The following is a 24,780-nucleotide window of genomic DNA, read 5'->3' on the forward strand; positions in this document are numbered from 1 at the left end:
TAGGCCTGTCTTTCCTGAAAAGCACATAGCCTTTGATGGCAGTGTTCCAGTCATGCGTGTTGTCCCACCATGTCTCTGTAATCGCGATGAGATCATGGCCCCACAACCACATACAGAACTCTAGCTCTTCCTGCTTGTTCCCCATGCTGCACGCATTGGTGTAAAGGCATTTCAGCGACACAGTTGAGCACCTAAGTTTCTCTGGAGGGATGAAAGAGGATCTGCCACAGCCAAGCCCACCTTTAGGGCACATGCAGCAATTGCACGTGGCATTCTTGAATGAAGCGACCTGTTTTCAATACTAAAAAAGACGTGGTTAAATACTTCTTGAAAGACTTATCACTGAGATGTATTGAAAGGTATTTTAAGAAGTGAGGTCCTCTTTCTGAAATGGTGTGGGTTTTTTGAATGAAACAAATTATTTTAGGTGGTTGATTGTATGCATTATGCATTTTAACATGACTTTCTAGAAAAATAAACACTTACATAACTGACATATTTTAACAGATAGCGTAACATCCAGTGTTTATTGCTGGAATCAGTCATGAAGTTCCAACATGTTATAATATGATTTGGTCCCTGTTGAAGAAATGGACAGTTCAAAGGGGATGAAAAAATTATCTTTGATCATCAAAGTAAAGAGCATGGCTCTTCTTTTTCTGACTTCTAAACTTCTTTATTAAAGGGCTAATCTGCCAGATTTTTGTTAGATACCCATTTAAACTTTGTTCCTCTGTAAAATCCATAACAGAATTTCTTATGTATACACTTGTAATCCTCATAGTGACTTGACTCAACAGTGTGGATGCATTTCAACAACTAAAATAGCTGACTGCAGACTTTGTGTTTTATGAGGCAGAAAGCAGGACTCACTACTTAGCTTTCAGTTCATAAAATTGAATTTTCCAGATAAAGAAAGGAAGGATCTGATGATAATGGAATTGGAATTTGCACATAGGAAATCATATACAGAAGAAAACTAGCAATCCAAAATAGTTACTTCTGTAAAACATGGACAGTCATAAGGAGGTCAATCGTTTTGAGTCAAGAAATGGAATAGGTTAAAATAATAGGTCGGTTATTCTAACACCTAATGGTGTTAGCCTTCTAATAAGGAACGAACAAATTTACATTCGGTAGGTATTCGTATGAAGTGTGATCTTCAAAATGTTTCTGTATGCCACTTGCTGTCAGAGACTGTAACAGCTTAGTCTGTTTATGGAGTTATCCTTGCAGACAAAATAGCTAATTAGGATAAAGGGCATCTCTTCATGCAATTTTGCCCACTTAGTCATCTGTATAATGGCAGCACACAGGCACGCACACATGTACGTAAGCAAATTAACACACTGTTTGTAGGCAGTTTCCTGTCTGTTGAATTCTGTGAGCATTTGTTTGCCATTTATTTCAATACTAATATCCTTGAAGACAGTGAATGTCAGATATGTTCAATGTTCATTGGAGAGTATGTGAGAACTGTCATTTTGTTCTGATGCATTGTATTGATTTGTCAGGTTCTCCTCAGAGAGTCAATGGGAAGGTCAAAGGAAGAATATTTGTAGGAAATAACCCTGTTCCAGTTATATTTGAGAACACTGATCTCCACTCCTATGTTGTGATGAACCAAGGACGTGCCTACACGGCCATCAGCACAATCCCAGAGACTCTGGGGTATTCGTTACTGCCTCTTGCCTCTATTGGAGGTATCATAGGATGGATGTTTGCTGTGGAACAACAAGGATATAAAAATGGATTCAGTGTTACTGGTAACTTCTGAATTAAAATAATGTTCAAAAACTGTGTGCTATGCTTTCCTCTGTCTTGAGAGAAAAGAAATCTGTATTTAGAAGCAATATAGGATGAAAACATGTTTTTTTCTGAGCTGCAAATGGATTTGTGTACAAACTTCTTGCCATTTTTCTTCTTTACAATGTATAGATACTGGGCTTTTTATTTTGTCAGTGCACAAGCACATAAGTCTGTTAGAAGAATGGCTTGGCCACTTTCTATGCAGGAAAGAGATTATTAAAAAGGATCTAATTTTTGGTATTAGAGTGTACAGAGCTACTGAAGAAAGCTGCCCCTACATATACAAGAGGTCTAACATGTTAATTGCCTGATTGTACCAACGGAGCAAGAGAGAAATGAAAACCTGACCTCTTAAAGTCTGAAATTCTTAACAGAAGCAATTCCTGCATGAGATGCAAATGATTCTGTTAACTTATTTGAGGGAAACCTCAGTTCACAATAACAGCTTTTCATGAGAGTCTGAAGCCAAATCTGTTGGTTGTGCACATGAATTCAAGCTGTAGATCCAATCTGTTCTAGGAGAACATGTGTTTCTTTTTAAAATGTTATCCTTTAAAGCCCTGTACTATGAATTTAGTTGAACATAACTTTTTGGTTTGGGGTTTTCTTGGATTTGATGTGTTTGAAGTTTGTTCTGGAATTTACAACATACATTTCACTTGGTTTTGATTTTGAAACAGATGTACTGGATTATTTTTTTTTAAACTCACTGTATTCCTAATGGAGGTTTTCTCTAAAATATACAACTCCTTTGCCATTTTAACTGGTAGGATAAGGCCTCCTATTTTGAGCTGTGTTGGAAGCTTTTTTTTTTTTTTTTAATAAAAAAACCCTGCTTCTTCAGGCTTACTTGCAATTTAGCGTGTTCAGTGCTTAAGAAAAGATAGTTTCCTTGCTGTATCCAAGGATATTATCAGTATACCTCTGACAGCTATTTCTGCAGAAATCCAAAACATTAGCATGTATCCTTCATCAAAGCTTGCAGAAAATAGTGATTTATATTTTATATACTAGAAGTGATACTTTGAATAGAAGGATTCAGAAACTGCTGTGGTTTAACTAATACTGTTTCTTTAGGTGGAGAGTTTACACGGCAAACTGAAGTAACTTTTCTTGGAAACAATGAGAAACTGGTTATAAAGCAGAAATTCAGTGGAATTGATGAGCATGGTCACCTTACCATCAGCACGGAAATGGAGGGCAGAATACCCGAGATCCCATCTGGTGCATCAGTCCATATAGAACCATACACTGAACTCTATCACACTTCTAGTTCTGGTAAAGTTCACTGAGAAGGAAATGATAAGAAAGTGCATATTTCTCAGAGCAGAGAGTAAGATAATCTGAAAAACATTATTTTATTCCCTTCCTAGTGAGTGAGGACCCTTCAATTTATAGAAAGTTGCTTTTTGCCTCTTAGGAAGAGGTCCCAAAACAAGGTGGATTTTGAGCAGGACAATGCAAGTGTTTCTAATCTTTTTATTGAAAAAATGTGACTTTTTCTCTGTGCTGTTTGCAAAACACTTTCAATTTCCCTTTCCTTATCTCAGACTCTCAGATTTGGTAAGAGTGCTGCTCTTCATTTCACTATTTACAGGGGAATCTCCCTTCTTTTGCTTTCCTCTTCCTGGATAAAATTATAGGTGTTTTAACACAGCAAAAAGAAAGTGAGGTTGGAGCGTTGTTGCTGGCCAGCCAGCCCAGCTGTCAAAGAGCAATAAAGAGGAAGCAGCCTGTGGTGCATCCAGGTGCACATGAATACTGGAAAGAGTACACTTTGCTCCAAGGACGCACTTTGATTGCTAGAGATAGCTGAAAATGGTGTAGTTGCATCATTATTGCCTTATATCTGCTAATGTCTGGCTTTGGTAGCCAGTGATGAAACCCCTTTGCTGCTTTACCTGTTGTTACAGACTGTGAGGAGGAGGAGCTGGAGGCAGCAGGAAGTTTCTGCTTTGTGCTGAATATTTTCAGAGTTTTGGAGGAGTTGTTCGGGCAGCATGTGTTCTGTAAAAATGCCTGCTGCCTTGGCAGAAGTGCTGTCCCCATGGAGGAAAAGTCAGGGGCTGGAAGAAGGCATCCTTCAGGCTGGATTTAATTTACCAGTACTCAAATAGTTAATTATTTTGCTGTTCTGTGGCATATCTGACAGACCATTACTTAGCAGAAATCCAGCTTTTGCCAGCTGTTGCAAGTAGATTGATACAGGTGTGTTCTGGTGTCCATACAAAGAATAGTGGAGTTCTGAGGAGCTTTCTGTTGGTGAGAGGATCCACGAGCCCAGACCTGCTTTGAAGAGTTTTGGTCACAATTTTTCACAATGTAGAAAACTGTCGTGAAGCATACAGGAGCTCTCAGACATGCATTTTCTTCAGGACTCTGTCAAAATCCAAGGCCAATAGACCACAATGAGCTAAAAATGGGTGTAGTTTGGTGCTGGTGAGGTAGTTCTTGTCCTTGCTAGCTTATAGATCCATTATGTAAATTCATCTAAAGAAACCTCTGAGTTTCCCGAGTTGAATTTTCCTTTCTTTACCTGGTAAGCCACAAAGTAAAGTTAAATTTTTAAAATATGTCAAGATGAGTTAGATGACTCATTCCTCAAGGCTGTGATACCTGAGAACAGAATAAAGCCTAGTCAAGTGCCTATTCCTTTGCATGGATATACATCTACTTTCATAGCTTCTTGCCTTTGAAGTTTCTATTTATGCTAGTCAGCCTGTATCCCATGACAGATCGCATTGGGCAGAGTATTTTTGCTCTCTGTTCTGATCAGCATGTTTGTTGTTATGTTGCAGTGATCACTTCATCGTCCACCAGGGAGTACACAGTGACGGAACCAGAAATGCATGGGGTTGCTTCCACGTATACGGGTGCCTATCAGTGGCGACAGACCATCTCATTTGATGAATGCATTCATGATGACTCTCATCATGCCGCTTCTGCTACGCAGCAGCTCTCAGTGGACAGTGTGTTTGTCCTGTATAACCGAGATGAACAGATTCTGCGATATGCTATGAGTAATTCCATTGGCCCAATCAGTGGTATGTATGAATTGGAAATCTTTCTTTTTATCTTTTGTGAGTAATTAAGAGCAGGCTTCTATATTTTTTTTTTAGCCTGCCTTAGCTGGCTTAAATTAATGAGTTCTGTTAATTCATTGCATTAGTAGAAGTCCGGATCTGTCAATTAAGAAGAGAAGTGGGACTGCTGAAAGTTTGTATTTTCACTTGGGGAAGAGTATTTAAATGATTATCTCCTCTTCAGTGGAGTTTGTGTCTAATTCCTTGAAACACTCTCAACATACCACCTTGAATCTATTGCTGCTCAGATACATGAAGCATATAGTTTATCTTTACCTAATTTATAGTTACTCTATTAATGAACTTTTTGGTATTGTCAGAGCAAAGGGCAAAGTGGGGGAATAAGATTTGCCATTGAAACAGCTAGTTTCTGTAATTTATCTTGAAACATGGCATTTTATCTTTGGAAGGTAGGCAGCCTATGAAGTGTATTTTTTTGGATGAGCTGGCCAAGTTTGTCTGTTTGCACTAAAATCAGAAAAAAAGCAAAGGAGTGATTTGAAAATGCGCACCAGATGAGTACAAGAAAAGACTGTGCTCACTTTTGTTTATGGCAAAGATAAAGTTTTACTAATTAAAATAAAGAAACCAAGCTGTTATGAATGGCATTTTGGGTCTAGTGTCAGTGGCTGGAAGATGTGTTATCTTTGTCACTTGCTTTTTAGAGAGGTTTTCGTGGCTTCTCTGTTTTTTAACTCAGCAGTCCTTTGCACAAGTAATAAGGAATACAGGTGAGATTGATGTCCTGCATATCACTTGCAAGTCCCCTTCTTCCTGGTGCAAAAAGTATTCTCTTCCCTTGGTTTTATGTGCTCTACAAACAACCTCCTGGGCCTTCTTTGAGTGCTATTAGTTGGATAGAGTTGTCATGGCTAAATATGGTCTCTCTTGTCAGATGGATCTGCTGATATTAACCAGAATCCTTGCTACACCGGTACCCATAACTGTGACACCAATGCAATATGTCGTCCAGGGACTGGAAATCATTTCTTCTGCGAATGTTCAATTGGCTTCCATGGAGATGGAAACGTTTGTTACGGTATCAGAAAACTTTCATTACAAAATGACAGCTAATGTAGAATTTGTTTTGCTTGGAATGTATTGACCTCCAGTAAAATGAACTGTCCTGAGAGGCTGGTTTGGGGAAAGATAGGTTAGCAGGATGCTGGGGTAGCTGATGTATCTCAACAATCAATGTAAGCAAGTTTGAAAGTCTTGAACAGTCAAACTTGTGTATGCTTTGCTAGCTTGCAAAGCATCTTTCCTACCCAGTTCATCTTTTCATAAAACCTATGGGAACTTAGCTGTGAAAAATTTACTGTAATGCAAGTTCTGGTTAAAATGAGTCAAGTAGGTTAAAAGTTCTTGAAGGAGATGAGGAGTGGCATAGGCACATGTATATGGAGCACAGATATATGAAACCCATTGAAATAATCATTTTCAAGATCTGCTTTGAAAATCCCTTTTCAGGGAGAGAGAAAGGAGACTTTTATTTCCCAGCTCCGTATTCTTAAGGCATTTGGGTTCTGTTATAATCAAATCACAGCACAAATACTTGTTTTCAAGAGGTGAAAGTGTGTATTAATGAAATATGCAGAATCCCTATTAGTTAACTGAGTTGTTTTTTAAAATAAAAAAACAAACAACAACCCCGCTCCCTCCCCTCCAACCCTTAAATCAACTTGAAAATGAAAACAGCAGCATCACACTGTCCCTCCCAGTCCTCTGGTGCTGTGAGTTCAGCAGCAGTGGATTAGAGATGTATATGGATAATGAAAGGGGAACTCTTCTCTAAAGTTGATGCACCCCCAGTAGTCATCATTGCTTCTGATCACCTTGTAGGCTGCATTTTCTTTCTCAGTGGCTCCTTCTTTGTCCCCAATTTCCTGTCCTTTCCCCTTACTACTCCATTATAGAACCTCTTCTAGTTTTTTTGTTTGGGTTTTTTGTTTGTTTGTTTGTTTTTTGGGTTTTTGTTTGGTTTTTTGGTGGAGGTTAGCTGAGGACACAGTTACCTGAAAAGTTGTTTTCACGTTACTAATATCTCTTAAGAGCTATGGTCTATCCAAGATATGGTTTAAATACGCAAGCCTGCTGCTATTCAACAGTTGTGCAGTTTCTGTTTTTCTGGCATCGGTATTAAATGCATATTTGTAATAACTGGAATCCTTATAATATTCTAGATATTGATGAATGTTCAGAGCAACCAGATCTATGTGGCAGCAATGCAGTCTGCAATAACCACCCAGGAACCTACCGCTGTGAGTGTGTTGAAGGATACCAGTTTGCAGCAGATGGGCAGACTTGTGTTGGTGAGTTTCACATTTCTTAAAAACGCTGCCCTGCTGGCTTTCAGGCTGTGATTAATCTCAGAGAGTCAGAAAAGAGCTTCTAGGATGTGCACCGACTTCTAACGTGAGTTCAATTTAGGAGTTCAGGCTGCAGTTAGTGATTACAATCCATTAGGTAACCAAAGAAGGTGCCTAAAATACTTTGTTCTCATATCATTAAAATTCCCCATTCAGAATGTTTCCAAATAGAAAGTGGAAATTATTATTGAATGCTTCTCTCTTTTCTGTACCATTAGTTAGCTGTAGATTTCACATGGAAGTAAAATTCAAATTTGTAAAAGAAGAAAAATTAAAGTGAGCAGTTATTTATTTGTTGGTATTTCACAGTGTCTCTCTTTCAAGATGAGGTGGGGCTTTGCCTGCATTTTCTGTAACCTTATGCTTTGGCTTTTCGGGGGTTTGGGTTTTGTTTCTTTCTTATATCTAATCCAGAATTAGATTTAACAGATTAGCTTTTAGTTACCGATTCATCCCTTGGATAAGGCAGTGCACAGGTCTAAACCAGTATTCCTTGGCTATTGCAGACTTATTCTGAAGTGATAGTTAATCATGCTGAAAGGGAATTATAAATACAGATCACTCCAATGTTAGTCTTTGAGATTTGAAGGAAATCTAACTGGTTTGTTAATGGACCCTTAAAACTTCAAATTCTGTAGTTGTCACTGAATTAGATATTTTTATTCAATTTAAAAGCTTTTTTTTCTGAAGGAACCTGAGTTAATCTGTAGTTGCTGGACTAAGGTTGTCCTAATGAGGGATATCTTTTCCTGTTTGCTCTGTTTTTCAGTAAAGTTGTAGAAATTCCATTTGGTAGCTAGCAGAATTGCAAGATGATTGTGTGGGATGTGTGTTGAAAGTCAGTTTTCCATATAGAAAGAAAAAACATGAGCTTTACCCTTGAGAACATTAAGCTGATTCTTTTGGGTGTCATTTATATTGCAAATTTCAAAAGCTAAATAAAAAAAAAATCTACAAATGGCAGGTAGAAGAGGGGTAATGACTCTACTGCTAGAGCTGCAACTGTCAGAATAGGGTATAGACTAGGTTATTTTTAGTTAGAATTTTTGTCTTTCTTTGCAACCTGACAGTAATACTGTGCTGACAAAACCTGTACACCCTCTTCCAGTATGGTTGGACCAGTTCCCATTTCTTTTGGAAACAACTGGTAACAGCTGAGGATTACATTTGCTTCTGTTGTGACTGCTTTGTGGTGGAAGCTTAGTTACCCTTTGATCAGCTGGTGCATTCAGGTCTTTCCTTATTATAGCCAAGACTGTTCTTCAGCTAAGACTAAGAAGCCTTAATCTTAGAGTAGAAAGTTGCATTACTTCCCTTAAGTGTTACATTCCATCATGAGCTCCATTTCTCTGTTCCAGTAAGAATTACCATTCATGTCTGCTCACAGTGCACCCTAAGTCTCCCCTTTGTTGCAGAACAGTTGGAAAAAGCAGCTGCTTCTACCAGGACACTGGAAGGGGTGGGGTGAGATGTGGAAGAGCGACTTCATGTTCTTTCTTTATGTCCACCACTGCCCTTTTGTCACTTGGACCTGAAATGGAACATTGTTCCCTCCAGCCATGACCTCACTGGCTTCACTCTACCACTTTCCCATGAAGTTGATGCGTCACACTTCTGACAAGTGCTAAGTAATTCCTTGCCCAGCTTGAAGGACTTGAGTTTGATACCTTCCTTCAAAAAAAAAAAAAACAAACAAAACCCAAAACAAAACAAAAAACCCAAAACCAAACCTTGCATCCATAAGACTGAAGAGAGGGAAGATGAACTTTAGTTTCCCAGCAAGGGAGAGCTTTACAACCCACAGACAACTTTAACCCCAGAAGGGGCAACAGCTGTCCTCTTTGTGCTTTTGCAGCTTGCTGTGGGATACCAGCTCTGACTCAGCTTTTCTGGAACTGCAGCTTTTTCATACTAGCTGTGTGACTCACTGGATAGCTTTAGAAGAGAGTTGTAAATAAATGTCCTATTTGTAGGCTAAGGAATAGGAGGACTTGGGGACTCCCTCTGAGCTCCAACTCCAAATCTCATGCATTTATAATGCAGTTCTGAATAGATTATTTTGTAATCTAAAACTTACTTCATCAAACAGAATAGATGTAAGTGATTCCAACAATGATGTTATCTCCTCCAGAGAAATGGAAAAAATTACTGTTTTCAGGTCTGGCTCTGATAGCCGATTTTTCTTGTTTCCCTGCTGATACTGGGGTAGTTTCCATCTGTATACTGTGATGAAAGGAGCATTGCAGAGTCTCGTCTTGGTCCCCTGTCAACTCCTCATAAGAACTGTGTAAAGAAAGCCTCAGTGGACATTCTGCTACAGCAGCTGGAAGTCTCTTCTTAGATGTACACACTGCAAACTTGTGTATTTCTGGGCCTAAAATTTTTGTAGTATTTTGCCTCTTCCTATTTTAAATACTTTCCTCTGGCATCATAGGTAAACATAGGCGGGGCTCCAGCGACTACCTGAAATTATTTGTGTGTAAAGCAGTGCAATGCCTTCAGAGTCACTGCTGTCAAAAATGAGAAAGTTTTGAAAAGCTGCAGGACTTGTCCCAGCTTCCAGTGTTGGTCAAAAATTTCTCCAATAGTTGACAAATGTGTTTATCTCCTATTGAGTGAGTCACAGCTCCTATCTGTTGCCAAGTGATGACAGCCCTGGGTCAGTGCTAGGTTAGTGTTGCAGGATATCTAATAATTCCCAGTGCAGTGAACTGGCCATTTAGCTAATATTTGAAGTACCTCTGTGAGATGCGTTGCATTTCTTTATCCAGGACTCTTTTTTTATAAACAAAACTATTATGGATATTAGGATGTGTCACTGTGGTAGCCTTTATGCACTGTTCTATATTAACAAACACCTATAAGGTGCTGAGGACAATCCTTGTAAAATATTAGTAAGAAGATTTAACACTAGTGAAAGGGGGATTGTTGCAAAAAAATTCCCAACCCCCAAACCAAAAAACTTGGTTTCTTTGTTTCCCTTCTCTTCTGTATGCTTTCACAGCTGTTCTTCTTTCCTTATAAACTTATTATGAGCTTCAGACTGCAGAGGAAAACTCCAATTTTCATCTCCTCTCTTGTACATCTAACCTGCAGCTGTTGAATACGTCATAAACCATTGCCAGACAGGCACACACAATTGTGACATTCCTCAGCGTGCTCAGTGTATATACACCGGAGGGTCTGCCTACATCTGCGTATGCCTCCCTGGCTTCTCTGGAGATGGGCGTGCCTGTGAGGGTGGGTAAAACCATTTGTTGTGGGGTTTTTATACTCTTTATTGCACAACTTAGCTGGTCATTGACATGTCCTGTAGTTACTTGTGATTTAAAGTAGGAAACTTCATAGTTTAAGTCCCTCAGGCAGGCATTACATTAAGCTTTTGTCCTTTCCTCCCCTCACTTTTGAAATTCACCCTTCAATATTTGAGCTACAGAAGGTCCAAGATGAGGTAAATGCAAAAATTGCAGTAGTTGCAGTTAGCAGACCAGATCTTAATCTCCTGGAATGCTTTGCACTGTATTGGTTTATATTACTAAGTTGGTGACACATGATGCTCAGACTATGTGAAAAAGTTATGTTTCATGTCAATTGGAGTGCCATGGGGGAGCAGCTTTACCTAACAACATGTTGGAAACCTTGCTGCCTAAATCCTACTTCTCTTGCTGTGTTAAGCCTTTTCCTTGAGAAACAAGGGCATATATTTCTAAATTACACAGTATTTAACAGGGTTAACAATGCTAGTTACCCATCAGAATAGCAGAGTACAGGGATTTGCTGAGAGCCCGAACCTAAAATACATGCATGCTTTTTTTTTTCTTTGCATTTCTGTATAGATGTTCTTCCAAAGGTCTATAATTCTAACCAGATAGCCTCAAATAGGAGCCTGAAAGTAATATGGCAGGTTTGCACTTTAATTCGTCACCCTGATTTGTCTGTCAGGAGGAACAGTTATCTGAGATTGATCTTTTCTTTTACAGATGTAGATGAATGTCAACAGGGCCACTGTCATCCAGATGCTTTCTGCTACAACACTCCTGGGTCCTTCAGCTGCCAGTGTAAGGCAGGTTATCGTGGGGATGGTTTCCAGTGTGTGTTAGGAGGTAAAATTTTATAGTTCTTGGAAGTTGGAGCAGAAATATAATTTGGGAATTGGAGGATATATGTTAATTTGGTTCCTCTCTGGAACAAATTGTGTATGTTGGGTTCTTTATTCTTTCTCAAGTCTTTCAGGTTTTGAAGTTGTCGTGGTTTAACCCGGCTGGCAACTAAGCACCACACAGCCGCTCGCTCACTCCCCCCTCCCTCAGTGGGATGGGGGAGAGAATTGGGAAGGAGAAGAAAGGTTAGAGCCGTGGGCTGAGGTAAAGACGGTTTAATAAGAGAAAATAATAATAATAGTAATAATGAGAATAGTAACAGAATATACAAAACAAACGATGCACAACGCAATTGCTCACCACCCGCCGACCAATGCCCAGCCTGTCCTGAGCCATGATCGCTCCCTGAGCCGCGATCAGTCCCCGAGCGGTGATCACTCTCCCCGCAACCGACCGACCAACCAACCACGCCCTCCCCCCCCGAGCATGACATTATATAGTATGGAATAGCTCTTTGGTCAGTTTGGGTTATCTGTCCTAGGTGTGTTCCCTCCCAGCTTGTTATGCACCTGGCTGAGCAGAAGCTCAAAAAGTCCTTGAGTAGTCTGAGCACTACTTGGCAACAACTAAAAACATCAGTGTGTTATCAACATTCTTCTAGTACTGAATCCAAAACACAGCACTATGCTAGCTTCTATGAAGAAAATTAACTCTATCCCAGCTGAAACCAGGACAGAAGTTCACCAGGCTTGTGTCAAAATCTGTATCTTGACTATTATCACTTTTCCATGATATCCTGTTCAGTGTCCCGTTTTATGTTTTGTTTGTCCTGTCCTCAGTTGTTCTCAGCCCCAAGCTGATACTGTCTTTTGAAGTTGCCTTATGTAAAAGTTTGACCACAGATTGATTTGTTTTGCATACACAGTAGTTGCTTATCATAAAACAGCTGCAATGGTTGCCAATGTAAATGAAATGCAACAACTGCAGGAGAAAAGTGAAGCACAACAACAAAGTGCTTGCACTGTTGTCTTCAGTGGGATCTAGATGTCTACATGCCACGTATAGCCAGCAAGAGTCCAGAAAGACTAACTCCAGTTTCTAACTAGTACTACTAGTACTACTGACTAGTAGTTGTTTCTGTATTTATCCAGCTTGTTTTCTATTTAGCAGAAACTTATTTATCCTCCCACACTGCTGTTCCACTACTATAGTTTGGGCCTTGAAGTAAGAAACTCCTGATCTAGAAGGTATGCTTAACAAAGGAAAGGAAGGAACACTGAAGCACAAAGTAACATTGTTACAATTACTTTAATTCAAAAGTGTGGCAAACCCATGGGATAGCACTCAGGTTTTGCGGAATTTTGAATGCTTTCATCCAGGAAATAAAGCCTAACTTCTGAGTAGGTTCAATCCCAATTCTCCTGGTTCTAAGACTCTCGCTGTTGGGCAGAAGACCCTGCACCTCTCAACAGACTGAAACTCAAACTGTGCAGCCAAGAGTAAGAAAGGCGTAGGGCCAAAGGGAAAGAAAGGAAGAAGCAGTATGACTAAGGAGGGAGGCCGTATTTGTAATTCAGCTTCTGCACTGTGGTCTTAATGATGTCCAAAGTATTTGATGATTCAACATAGAGGGATTTTTTTAATGGTGGATGTGCTGGCTTAAAAGTGGCACAATATTACTACCTGATGCATTGCTGAAACTTGGTATTTTTCTTTTGCCACTATATTCCCTAATTCTGAAGCTCTGACTTTTTTTCCACAGTTGGATACTCATGTCTTAAAACAAAAAGGCAAATGATCATTTGTAGGAAAGGCATAAAAAAATCTCAAGGTTGTTTCTGGTTTTAGATCATATTTGCATGACTCCATCATGTGCTCAACAACGTGTATTATGTCAAGTCACCTGCTTGTGGACTTTTCTGTCATAGGTAAATTGTAGGAGGTTTTGCACTATTTAATTTTGAACCTCTTGCTTTTGCCATTTTGTCAGTCTTTCCATGTTATTTTTAACTAACTTTTCATGCATGAATGCCCACGTGTATTTTCATTTTAATGCCAGATGAAGAACTACCTAGTGTTTCAGACCTGTATCAGAATATATAGCTAACCAACCAGCTGATAAAACAGGTTTATTTGTCCTAGAGGAGAAACTTGATGTGAATAACTTGAAGCAAAATCGAACTTTAAAGCTTTCAGTTCTTCAGGCAGAATTGTAGAGGTGGAAATACTGCTTTTGTGTCTGGCATATCCCCTTTGTAGCTGAAACAGATGGTTTGGTAGACTAATACTGGAATTCAACCAATTAACTTTATTACCAGGACACAACTAATTTCTTCTGAGTGTATGTCATAACATATTTAAGTGGTTTGTTTGGTTTTTGTGTTTTTGGTTTTTTTTGTGAGACCAACACTTTTTCACATGCAGTGGTTAGTGTCTCTACTAAATTGCTAAGCACAGTATACTAGTAGCTTTATGTTGTTTTTTGCTGCTTATCTTGTATACTTCTTGACTTTCCATACTCAACACAATTGTATCTTGAATGAGGATCTTTCTATGTCACAGCTTTAATGGTAGTAACAAAATATTTTGGAGAGCTTTGTTATATCTACTGTTTTAGTGGGTGGGGATCTGCCAGGTTTTGTTAGTCTTCATATAGGCCTCTCTGACTTTTAATCTCTTTATGCTGTTTTGTACTAACAGTAGAAGACACGCTTGAGAAACACTTGTATTAATTGTCTCTGCTCATGAAATGGCCTGAGCAGAAAAAAATCTGTGTAGGTAAGAAGTCTCACTTTTGCTGAATCCTGACTAAGTACAGAGTATCTGTATTGCTCGGCTAGTCTGCAGCAATGGCAGTGTTTACAACAAACTTAGCTACTCCTCCCTTCTTAGGGAGTTAATAGAACAATAGCTGCCCTTGGGATGTCATCTGTTGCTAAAGTTTTAGTACTTTTAAAATGGATATATCCAACAGTTAATCGTTGCCAGGAGATAGAATCAAGTATATTTACTTCCTGAAGCCTAGCAAAAAGCAGCTTAGTTTACTTTAGCACCCAATTTGTAAAGTTGCTTCAGAATGGAGATTCCAGATGAGGCTGTATTGTATTCAGCTGTAATTAGAGACCACGTCTTCCCCTATTTACCTGCTAAGATTTTGATCTAATTAGCCTCAGTCAAGTCACTGAGTTCTTCCCTGGTTGTTAATCGCATGGAAAGTTTAATTCATTGGAATACTTAGTTCTTTTTGCTGTACCCTTTTCCAATCCATGTGTACAACTGCTTGCTTGTTTGGTGTCTTCATTATTATATGAAACCTACTGCTGAGCAGCAGCTCTTGAGGCAAGTAGGCTAACAAGTAAAATGGATTTGAGTCACGCTTAAGAGAATGTCTGTAGGAGTGAACCAGCAGGTTAATGAAAGAGTTAATGATGCTGGAACATCCCACTGCTCACAGCTATTAAGAAAGTCTGCACTTCATTATTTCCTCACGCTTCATTTTTCCATTTCAAAAAACCAGATGTCTGAGTGTTTCTACCCCTGCAGACCCTAGACACTGTTTACTAAACAGAAACAAATCCAGATTCTTGGAACTAGGGTACTGACTGTTAAGAGCTGTTCTCTGGTCCTCTGTATGCAATCTGTTTCACATGAGAAATGCACTTAACAGGGCAACACTGTAAGTGAAGGACTACAAAGGAAAATGAAAGGACAAAGGGAACTGTGTTATTTTGTTTTGGGTTTTTTCCTTTTTTTGGCAACATCTGAGAACAATTAAAAATATCAGTATAACTCCTTGTGATATGTGAGGAATAAAGTGATCTACATAGGAAATGAATAAGTACTCTTTGATTACATACTGATTCTGGACACAGTTTTAAATCACTTCTGTCTTTAGCTTGTAAATGAAAACCTGTTTGGGTAGTTACATCAGATCTTCAAACATTTTTGAATGCTGTCACAGAGCTAATTTAATTTGTTTTAGTGTATCGGACAGTAATCGCCCCCTGCAAAATGGAAGGGAAGAAGGCCCACGCGTCTCTGTTCTCATCCTGTTTTCTCGGCCTCTATCTTTTTTTTGAAAAAGTCCATAAATAATTTTCTGAAGTGCTGCTGCAAGAGCTTTCCTTTATGACCAAAAAAGACTTTGAATGTTTGCATATGGCTTTAGGTGGGTTTTTTTTCCCCCCCATTCTGTTTGTTTCTTCACTTATGTGGGAAATGTGTACATGTATGTTTTTCATCTGGCCCACTTTCCATATCCATGTTATTTTCACTTCATTTTTTCAAGCTCCATGATATATTTAATTGACTTTTAAATTCCAGATTGTAGTTTATGAAACAACTGAGAAAAATGTTTAAAACATTAAATGCAAATTTATTTTTCTGAGGAGGGGTATATATTTAGCTTGAGTTTAGGATGCACTGTTCTACATATCTAGTCGGACTTGTGTGTACTGTGGTCCATGGAACATAAATTCTTTATCAGGCCTTTGATCTCTGTTCTGCACTACAGCTTTTCTCTTAGAAGCTCTTTTTTGTACACTGGTTCAATTTTTCAGTATCCTTTTGAACTGTGGTTACCAGAGCTGGACTCAGTATTCGTTGAAGCATCTCGCCAGTCCCACATTGCTTCTCTATACCTGAATATGCTGAATTCTTATTTATACCCTGTCACAATCCCTACTGCACTGAGCTGGGTGCTGGCAGCTTATCTGCTTGCAGTTATCTGCTGATAACTGTGATCTGCTGATAGCTTTTTTTTTTTTTTTTTTTTTTTTTTTTTTTTGTTTGTGGTTTCCAAGATGAGTCTTATCTTTAGAGGCTGGTCTACACAGTGTATTCCGAGAAGTGTAACTTTCCATTTGACTGTGTGAATCTACTTGTTGATTTTAATGAGCTCAGTTTACCTAATGATGAGGTCCTGTCCTTCTCATGTTTTGTGGACTTTTTCTTTTCCACAAATGGTGCAACCTATGATTGTATGTTTTCCTCTGAATCCTGATGAAGGAATTAAATTTTCTAGTAAAGAAATTTAAAACCAAGACTAAAGTAATATGGGAACTAGAAATAGCACTTCATCAGCCAAGACTCAACTGTATCAAAAAGCAGTGAGAATGGATTTTTACTCAATTTTATGAGAAATGCTAATTGGTGATGTTTAAACAGAGATAGTGAAAAATATTTAAACTTGGTCCTGCTGTTAATAAAAGGCTGTTGCCATTTACACTTTCCTGCATCACTGAAGATTACCCAGGTCTTGCTCTTACTGTCTGTTTCATCTCTGGCAGTATGAACTAACCCTAGTGTATACAATCTTTCTCATCATTGACATGATCATTTGGCTTGGCTTTCAAATGTGGGTTTCAAGAGTGGTAAGAAGTTCTGAAAATCAGGGCTGGTAACCCCTGAATATGGAACCGTGAAATAGGCATGATTTGTTTTCCATTTGCTACGATCAGGTATAGTAGTAGATGTAACAGCACTGTTACACCAGGTAAGCATTATTTGTTCTTATCTCTACCTGTTGCAGTTAATGGAAGGTTTCTTAATGCCAGTCAGGAGATCAGAGAACTCTCCTAGTGTTAAGTTTTGTATCTTTGAAGAGTCTCGACTGGATGAAATACTACTATATTTATATTAAAGGAAGAGCACTAAAATCTCGCTTAGGCTGCTGTACTGAAGGAAAGGGAAGTTACTAGCCATAAGGTTTGTGTCTGGAAGCTGGCTTACAGAGTAGCCCTTGTACTACCTAAATATATGCCAATTGTTGATGGATGTTTTGTCTAACTTGTGCTGTTACCTCTTCAAGGCAGGGAATGTGCTTTACTTACTGTGTCAATCTCATCTTTCAAACTCTGTCATAGCTAGCCTCATTTCAGACAGTTAATTATTGTAATTTAAAGCTTGCAAAATCAGACCATCTTCTTTTAAGCACACCGAATAAAATGCATGACTGTATAAGCAGACTATTCGTCCCAACCAGCTGTCATCTGTATCTAAGATTATCGTGTCTTCATTGCTGCATGGGCTACAACACTGGTCTGGGATTCAGCTCACTTTTCTTTAGGTGTCTCTAAACTGTAAGCATAGTAAACCTGCTTAGGATTCAGTGAAAAGGAGAGAAAAAATACAGTATGGATTCCAAGTGCCTGATTTGGACTGTCATAAGTAGTTTAGGGGCTTGTTTTATAAATTTTAATATTGGCTAAACTCATGTTAGTGAGTAGAAATTAGTTTAATGCTGAAAGGCAGGTTAATGATTAAGTCAGCACAGATGAACATGGTAACACTGGTTTTATTTCTTTTTGGAATGTTTCTTTAATGTAGATTACTTATCATACTTGATATGGTTAAAATTTTTATCGCAAGTATATAGGAGACTTTCAGGAGCACAGAAGCAGTAGAATACACAGTTATTCTAAAAGTGAGTGGCAATAGGGTATTTGACATCTTATGCAACTGAAAAATCAGTGTTGATGGGATTTTGTGGAAAGAGCAAATCTTATTCCCTGCCTTCTAGAAACTGAGTACTAATTTTGAAAATTAATTTGTTTGACTAGTCTCTTGACTTTAGTGGGGCTAATTGCATAAGCAGGCCATTTGTGAGATTGGTCTTGATCAGTACAATGCAAGTATTCTTCAAAAATTCCATCATTATTCCTGTATAAAATCTGCAGATATAAATGTGAACGCTGTCTTGAAATTAGAACGGACATTGGTATTTCAAGTTACTGTCATACAATAATACTAAGATATTTTGTGTATAATGACTGGGTCCTATCTGGGAGTGTATACGCACTCCCTTGTATAATCCATATTTGCTAACTCATTTTCATAAAGTTGATCTAGTCTATTAATTTAAAAAATTGTAAGCTGTTGGATATTCTCACTTCTGGGAGTTTCAGATGGGAAGGAAAAATGACCAGCTTCTATGTTTGTTTTTATGTCCCACTGAGGAGGAGCTAATAGTGTCTCTCAAAGATGACAGGAATGCTGTGAAGATTTTGTTCTGCAATGAACAAAAGCAGGGTGGGTCAGTTTACCAATACTCTGTATTCCCCCTGCTTCCTCTCATGAGAGGTGCATGTAATTAGAGCTTAAAAACAAAACAAAACATGTCTGGTTACTGGAATCAACGTTTCTTTTACCAGAATACTGCATAGTGTATTGAATACATGCAAACGAAATTTGAGATAGGTAATGTAGGCTTTCTGTCAGGGTCTGGTTTTGTAGGTTGATTCAAGGTTCTCTACCACCCACATTAAAGCTGTTGCCAAATATTTCAGTTGTTTAGAGTAAGCTGTTCTCCAGATATTTATTTTTCTCTAATTGTGTCCAGGTGCGTGAAAGTTGTCCAAAGCTTTTGCCTGCATAACTAGTTTAAATAATAAGAAGAAACTACCCTTCTTTTTTGTATTTGTGTGATTTACGCCACAGTAGTTTATGGGCATGTGGGATTAGCTTTGTGCTTGGCTGGGCTGGGACTAACCTGAGCCACACATAGCTAATGCTGTGCACCAGGCAGTGTGAAAACAACGAAAGAATAAATGGAAGTGTAATGTTCAAGCCTCTTCATCAGGCAGTTTGTGGTAAGTATTTCTAACTGTCTATAGAAATCATTGACAGGAAAAGACACTCCCCCACAATTACAGCTCTTTCGCTCCCAATGCACAGAACCCGTTAAGGTCTCAAGTGTAAGGTAACACTAAGCCAGGATTGTGTAGAGAAGCAAAAAGATTACTTTTATTGTATTATTTTAATTTCATTATGTTGTTTGTCATCTAAAAGGATATGTTAATCCAGATGATATTCCCTATTGCATGGCAGGTAATACCATCAGAAGGTGTATATTAGTCCAGTGTTTTGTAAAATTGAAACCGAAGGAACTGAATCCTGGAATCTCCTGATAATCTGGAAAGTTATTCTTTCCTATGTAATCTCTACAGTAATATATAATGCATGTGGTATAGCTATTGTATGCATCATATGTTTCTCTGTGTACTTAGTAGTAGTCATGTTTTCTGTGTAGCCATACTTATGCGCTTTACCAGGGACTGGACAATCTGCCCCTGCAATTCCTTTCTTGGGTCCAAAAGTATCAAATGAGTGCTTAAGCTTTATAACCGAACTCTAAAAACCTAATGTACATCCAAGCAATGTGTTGTTTCAGTTCCTAGGTTCTGTAGAGAGCCCAGCATCTGCCTCATGTTATAGTTTTCTCATGGCTCTGAAGGGAAACTCTACTTTCAGCATTACAAAAAACCTTTAGTCTCTGTATAGCCTGGCTAATTAGTCACATTTTAAGGCCCATGGATAATTGCCAAATGAGTAGGCATTAGGCTCACAAGTCGGACAGAATGTTCTTGCTAATGTGCCTCAAGAAGAAAGACTGTTTTCCAGCCTCTGTTTATGACCCTTCAATGTAGGAAGATGCAGGCAGGCTGTTCTTTTTAAAACTAGATAGCGAAAGATAAAATGACATAAGTTTACGGCAAATGTGTCACATTTACATAGGGCAGACTGTTCCTGAAGGTGCTCTGAAGGCATGTGCCTTCAAGGCTTGTAACAGCGCTGTGTTCATCCAGCGATAAGAATGCTTGTGTTATAAGCGGTCAGAATATATTAACTGTTAATGGAACATAGTTAAAATAGAAATATTCACTGTTCTGCTTTTTTTTTTTTTTTTTTTTTTTTTTTCAGAAGTTGAGAAGACCAAATGCCAGCATGAACGAGAAGTAGCTCTTGGAAGTGGAGGCACTTTCTTCCCAAGAGAGATAAGAGTTGGTCATTTCATTCCCCAGTGCGATGCGCATGGGAATTACCTACCCACTCAGTGTCATTCTGGCAGTGGATATTGTTGGTGTGTGGATCGGGATGGAAATGAGATTGATGGCACCAGAAGTGGCCCGGGAGTTCGACCACCATGTAAGTGGCTGAAGCACTTGTTTCTTGTGGGTGTCTCTCTACCCAAGGGCACTGTCTCCCAGATGTGGGGCTTAGTCATGCCCCTGAGATACAGCACTGTCTTGGAGCAATGCAGACCTTTGCTGTCCCAGAGATTATATGTCTCATGCTGCAGCCCTTCAGTAACTCCAGCACACGCTTTTCCTTCAGTCAGGAAGATGGTTTTATTACTTTTTTCCTGCCGTGAAACTGTGAGGGGCCTATATAGTTTCTGTCCTCTGGGAGCTGTGGCAAATTTTACTGTGTGTTAACTGGCTTTTGCCTCAGGAAATGAAGGATGTGCCTTCCTACATCTTCCTCACTTCAGCTGCAAAATAAGATAGCCTTTTCTAAACACTTGAAGGAAAGAGCAATTACAGACCTGAACATGAAGAGACCTATTATGTCAATCGCTCCTTCTCTGTCAGCCAAGGGGAAAAATTCAGAAGCTTTCTGCATCTGATTATAATTATTAGTGTCTACTTATAGGGCTGTTTCCTTCTAAGAAGTCTGACTGTAATTGTGTGTCTGCAAATAACAAGGAGCCTTGTTAGGCTGTACAAGTTAATTTTTTCCCCGTCTGTTTCCTTCTCTGTTAACAAGGTCTGAGCACAGCTGCTCCTCCTGTTGTTATTGGGCCCTCTGTTCGACCAGATACGGTACCTCTGCCACCAGGAACGCACTTGCTCTTTGCCCAAAGTGGTAAAATTGAGCATGTTCCACTAGAGGGAAACAACATGAAGAAAAATGGTGCAAAAGCACTCTTGCATATTCCAGTAAGTAACCTACTATACTAAGTCTGTGTGTTTTAGAAGACCTGCAACAAAGATGAAAGTGAGAGTGTTTGTCTATGTCATTTGATAATTACAAACTCAATTTTTACTCTTAATTAAGATTTCAGTATCCCATCACTTCGTCATTGAAAATTCCCAACCTGACTAGTCAAAAAGCCTGAAACTGAGCTATAGAAAAAAATTATTTGCCTTTAAAGAATAGCTCGTAAGACAAAAATCTAGTATTTGTTATCTCAGATACCTCCAACAGCTCATCATATAAACAATCCTATATTCACACTTCCATTGGCTTTCTGATGCTGCTATAAAAGTCTAGGAGACCCCCAAGAGCAGTATGTGGAGAGGCCCCCCTTTTTTTTTTCTCTTACTCTCTCCAAGTTTTTTCCTAAGTCTTAATCTTTTCCTGTTTTTCAGTCAATTCTCTGCACTTCTTGGCTATATATATATATATATATAGGTTATTTTTTCCTTCTTTTTTGCTTTCTTCTCCATGTGCAGGCCCAGTGGGTGGTAAATCTTTTCCTCACACTTCTTACTACTGTCTTGAGAGTCTTTTTTTCCTTGAAAATGAATCCCTGATGCTGAGAACCTATCTTTTCCCTCACCTGTGACACGCACCAACCCTTCTCATTTCCAGTTTGATCACATTCATTTGTTTTGCCTGAAGTCTGGGATTTCTGTTTTCATTCCGGTGTTACTTTATTTATAATAGGTAGCAATACCAGGTAGCATGCTGGCCTGTTTTTCATATTACTGTGAATATTTAGTAGACCAAATACTGACTAAATTACACAGATACAGTTCAGTAAATAATACCACAAATTGCTGTGATGTAAGGGCAAAATCCAGCTTATGTCTCTTGTTTAAAGTGCTGCTGCAATCATGTAAAAGTAGAGTAAAATACTATGTGCAAAATGGAGTATTTAGGCTGATACAGAGACATGATTCTGAATCCTTGTCAGCTAGTCTCATTATTACTTGATCTAGCTTAAATGAATTAATTGGAAGTATCTTCAGGAAAGAGCTTCCAAGAGAGGAGATGCAACTCTTCATTAAAACTTTAAATTAAAATGAAACTTTTAGTATCTGCTAACAGTGTTGTCTCAATGTTGAGTATTTGCAAAGTGACAGTGTTTAGCAGTACAGAGGTGTTCAGATTGTTTTGTAACCTACAGCATTGGTGTTTGCTGATGAATAAGTGCATCTGTTTTAATGCATGGTTTTGGACCATCTTTCTAAGAAGTTGCAAGTTACAAAAGCACTAAAGGTGAAAGCAGTAGGCCTGGGAATCCATGTGAAGTTATTGTTTTACCATGAAAGTCTCTCTCATTTGCCTGGAGGAAAGAGTTTCAACTCTAAACTCAAACTCTAGTCCTATCTGCTTCTGCCTGGAAGATTACATATATATATTGTTCCTTGTCCCTAAGCATATTCTTTCCAGCAGAACAACTTATGGAGTATTTGTTTAAGCTATTTTTTATTTTAAAAACTTACTTTGCTAGAACTTTTTTGAGCCAAATGATGTTATGTAGGTAGCATTGCTGAAATGTAGCCATTGTGCATGAGTCAATGAATTTGCAGAATAGAAGTCAGGTTTGATAAAGTCATTATTCCTCTTTGGAGGGAAAGAATGAGAGAAAAAAAGCTTTTGAGGAATAACACAGTAAAATAACAACATGAACTTTCTTTAAATGGATATGCAGGTGAAGTGTAGAAGTGAGACCAACTGTTCAGTACTACAGTGCTTCTTTGAAATAACATAACTGTAAACAGTGTCTGCTAGTTAAAAGGGACTTACAATTGAAAGTCTTTTTCTAAGCTATTCTACAATGACTGCCACCCAATTGTTTTCTCTGCCTATCCTCCCCATCTCCCACCTTTCCTCAAGAATTTTGTTTTTTCAGGCTTGAGACTTAAATCCATAAGCTAGTGCTACTGGCAAGTAATTGTTGTTTAGCATAAGCTGATGTAATTTGCTTGTTGACCAACAGGACAAAGTTGTTATTGGAGTTGCTTACAATTGCATGGACAAGATGGTTTATTGGACAGACATCAGTGGCCCTTCGATCAGCAGGGCTAGCCTGCATGGTGGGGAGCCAACAACTATCATCAAAACAGGTAACAACACAAAATTCTTCCTCTTGCTGCTCCCTAGGAATAGTAGTAGAGACTTGAATTTAGTAATATATGCATCCCAAGTGTTACCTGAGCTGTAGCGTTACAAGTTGGTGTTATTTGGATAAACAATAATCAAAAAGTCTGGACAACATAAAGTGAAAAAAGTTTGGGTTTTCTTTTTCTTTTTTTCCCTGTGCAATAGCTCTCCACTGCCTTTCCACTGCTAAGATAGGCAAGAAGTCAGTTAACTTTAAATAAACTAAATTTAAGACCAGAATTAGGAGCAGCATTTCAGTGAGAAGTTTCTGTCCTTACTTGCAGTTGCAAGTGTGTATCTGTCTAACCATTGGGTGTCTTTGAACATCACTGCGGACACTTTAATTGAAGGCTGATGGTTTTGAAAGATGAATAAAGTTGCTGTGGTGGTTTTAAAGCATATCTCAAGGCACTAGTGAGTGCAGGGTTCAGAGCGTCACAGTCTAGGCTTTGGACAGAAGCCTTTAGAGGATTTCTGCACCCAATTACAGTCCTAGGCTGTGTTTATATTCTTGCTGTGTTTAACAAAGCAAAAAAATATACACCCTACTTTGCATGCTTTGTCACTTCTGGGGAGGAGTCTTGACGTAGGCTTGAGGCCTTTACTGCTCTCTACCTGTGGTGGCATCCTTAGGGCTGCCGCTATAGCGGGGCAGCACAGCTAGTAAGTACTCCCAGGGGAAATCCCTCTGGTCATGACATCCCAGACTTTTAAAGCACACTCAAGACCTCACTTTCCTGTGTTGAGGATTGTCTGTGCTATGTTGCGTTCAGCCTGGAAGCCTTTGTGTAGCCCACCTCTTTTATAGTCACGTCTTGTCAACCATACTGACCAGAAAGCGTGGTCCAGCATGCTTCCTGAAAAGGTCCCATGTCCCTGGCCATGAGGAATGGAACACATATTAGACTAAGCTCAGACTACTGTGGATAGATGTTATTTGCGCTTACAGTAATTCAATACAAGATGTAAATATGTGAAGGAAGGTTATCATTAAAACCTAGGTCATGTGCTCGGGTAGGCCCATTGTTGTTCAATCTATTTATGATCTGAAAAGGGGATGATGAATTGTCAGTTTGACGTTGAATGGGTATTGAACACAATCAAAACTAAACCTGACTAAGGGTTGCATTTGTATGTTTGCATGGAATATCATCTGTGGGTGTTACTCTGATTTTTGTTCTAGCAAACAAGGTAGGTAATCATCTGGCTAGCTGAGATTTGGTTATGTGTAGTCCTTTTTCTCTCCTGTTCTTGGCCTGTCAGCTGCATGCTCTGCTTAGAAGGGACTGGTGAGCAGGGAGGTTGAGGAAGAAAACTCCTGCTCTCTGTTCCTGGGCTTGGGGATGAATCAGCTGAAAGGTGGCTAGAAACTGTTTCAGCTGTCACTTTCCATGCCTCCCACTCAAGTTGTAAAATAAAAGTGAGTAAAGCCACCTTGTTTGGTTTTCACCATTGGAGTTGCTCAAAGATTTGAGAATTGGACTAGGGGGTATTGTGGGGTTAGTGCTTTTACAGTTTATGTCCTTT

The 24,780-nt window shown here is 38.9% G+C and overlaps 1 protein-coding gene across 4 annotated transcripts in view; it reads left to right on the forward strand.

The window, feature by feature from the left end:
- NID1 (nidogen 1) overlaps nucleotides 1-24,780 on the forward strand; it is a 74,093-nt gene that overhangs the window by 37,131 nt on the left and 12,182 nt on the right. For 2 of the 4 annotated variants that reach the window (XM_035899703.1, XM_035899702.1), the window contains exons 6-15: nucleotides 1,515-1,766; nucleotides 2,887-3,087; nucleotides 4,608-4,853; nucleotides 5,788-5,931; nucleotides 7,076-7,204; nucleotides 10,358-10,501; nucleotides 11,242-11,364; nucleotides 20,062-20,286; nucleotides 20,908-21,080; nucleotides 23,090-23,216. In XM_035899703.1, coding sequence (XP_035755596.1) covers nucleotides 1,515-1,766; nucleotides 2,887-3,087; nucleotides 4,608-4,853; nucleotides 5,788-5,931; nucleotides 7,076-7,204; nucleotides 10,358-10,501; nucleotides 11,242-11,364; nucleotides 20,062-20,286; nucleotides 20,908-21,080; nucleotides 23,090-23,216 — 1,764 coding nt within the window. The remainder of the gene's footprint in view (nucleotides 1-1,514; nucleotides 1,767-2,886; nucleotides 3,088-4,607; nucleotides 4,854-5,787; nucleotides 5,932-7,075; nucleotides 7,205-10,357; nucleotides 10,502-11,241; nucleotides 11,365-20,061; nucleotides 20,287-20,907; nucleotides 21,081-23,089; nucleotides 23,217-24,780) is intronic. The other 2 variants (XM_035899704.1, XM_035899705.1) reach the window with 2 other exon arrangements.

The sequence above is a fragment of the Egretta garzetta genome, unplaced genomic scaffold (assembly GCF_000687185.1).
Source record: "Egretta garzetta isolate BGI_Z169 unplaced genomic scaffold, ASM68718v1 scaffold118, whole genome shotgun sequence".
Taxonomy (NCBI): domain Eukaryota; kingdom Metazoa; phylum Chordata; class Aves; order Pelecaniformes; family Ardeidae; genus Egretta; species Egretta garzetta.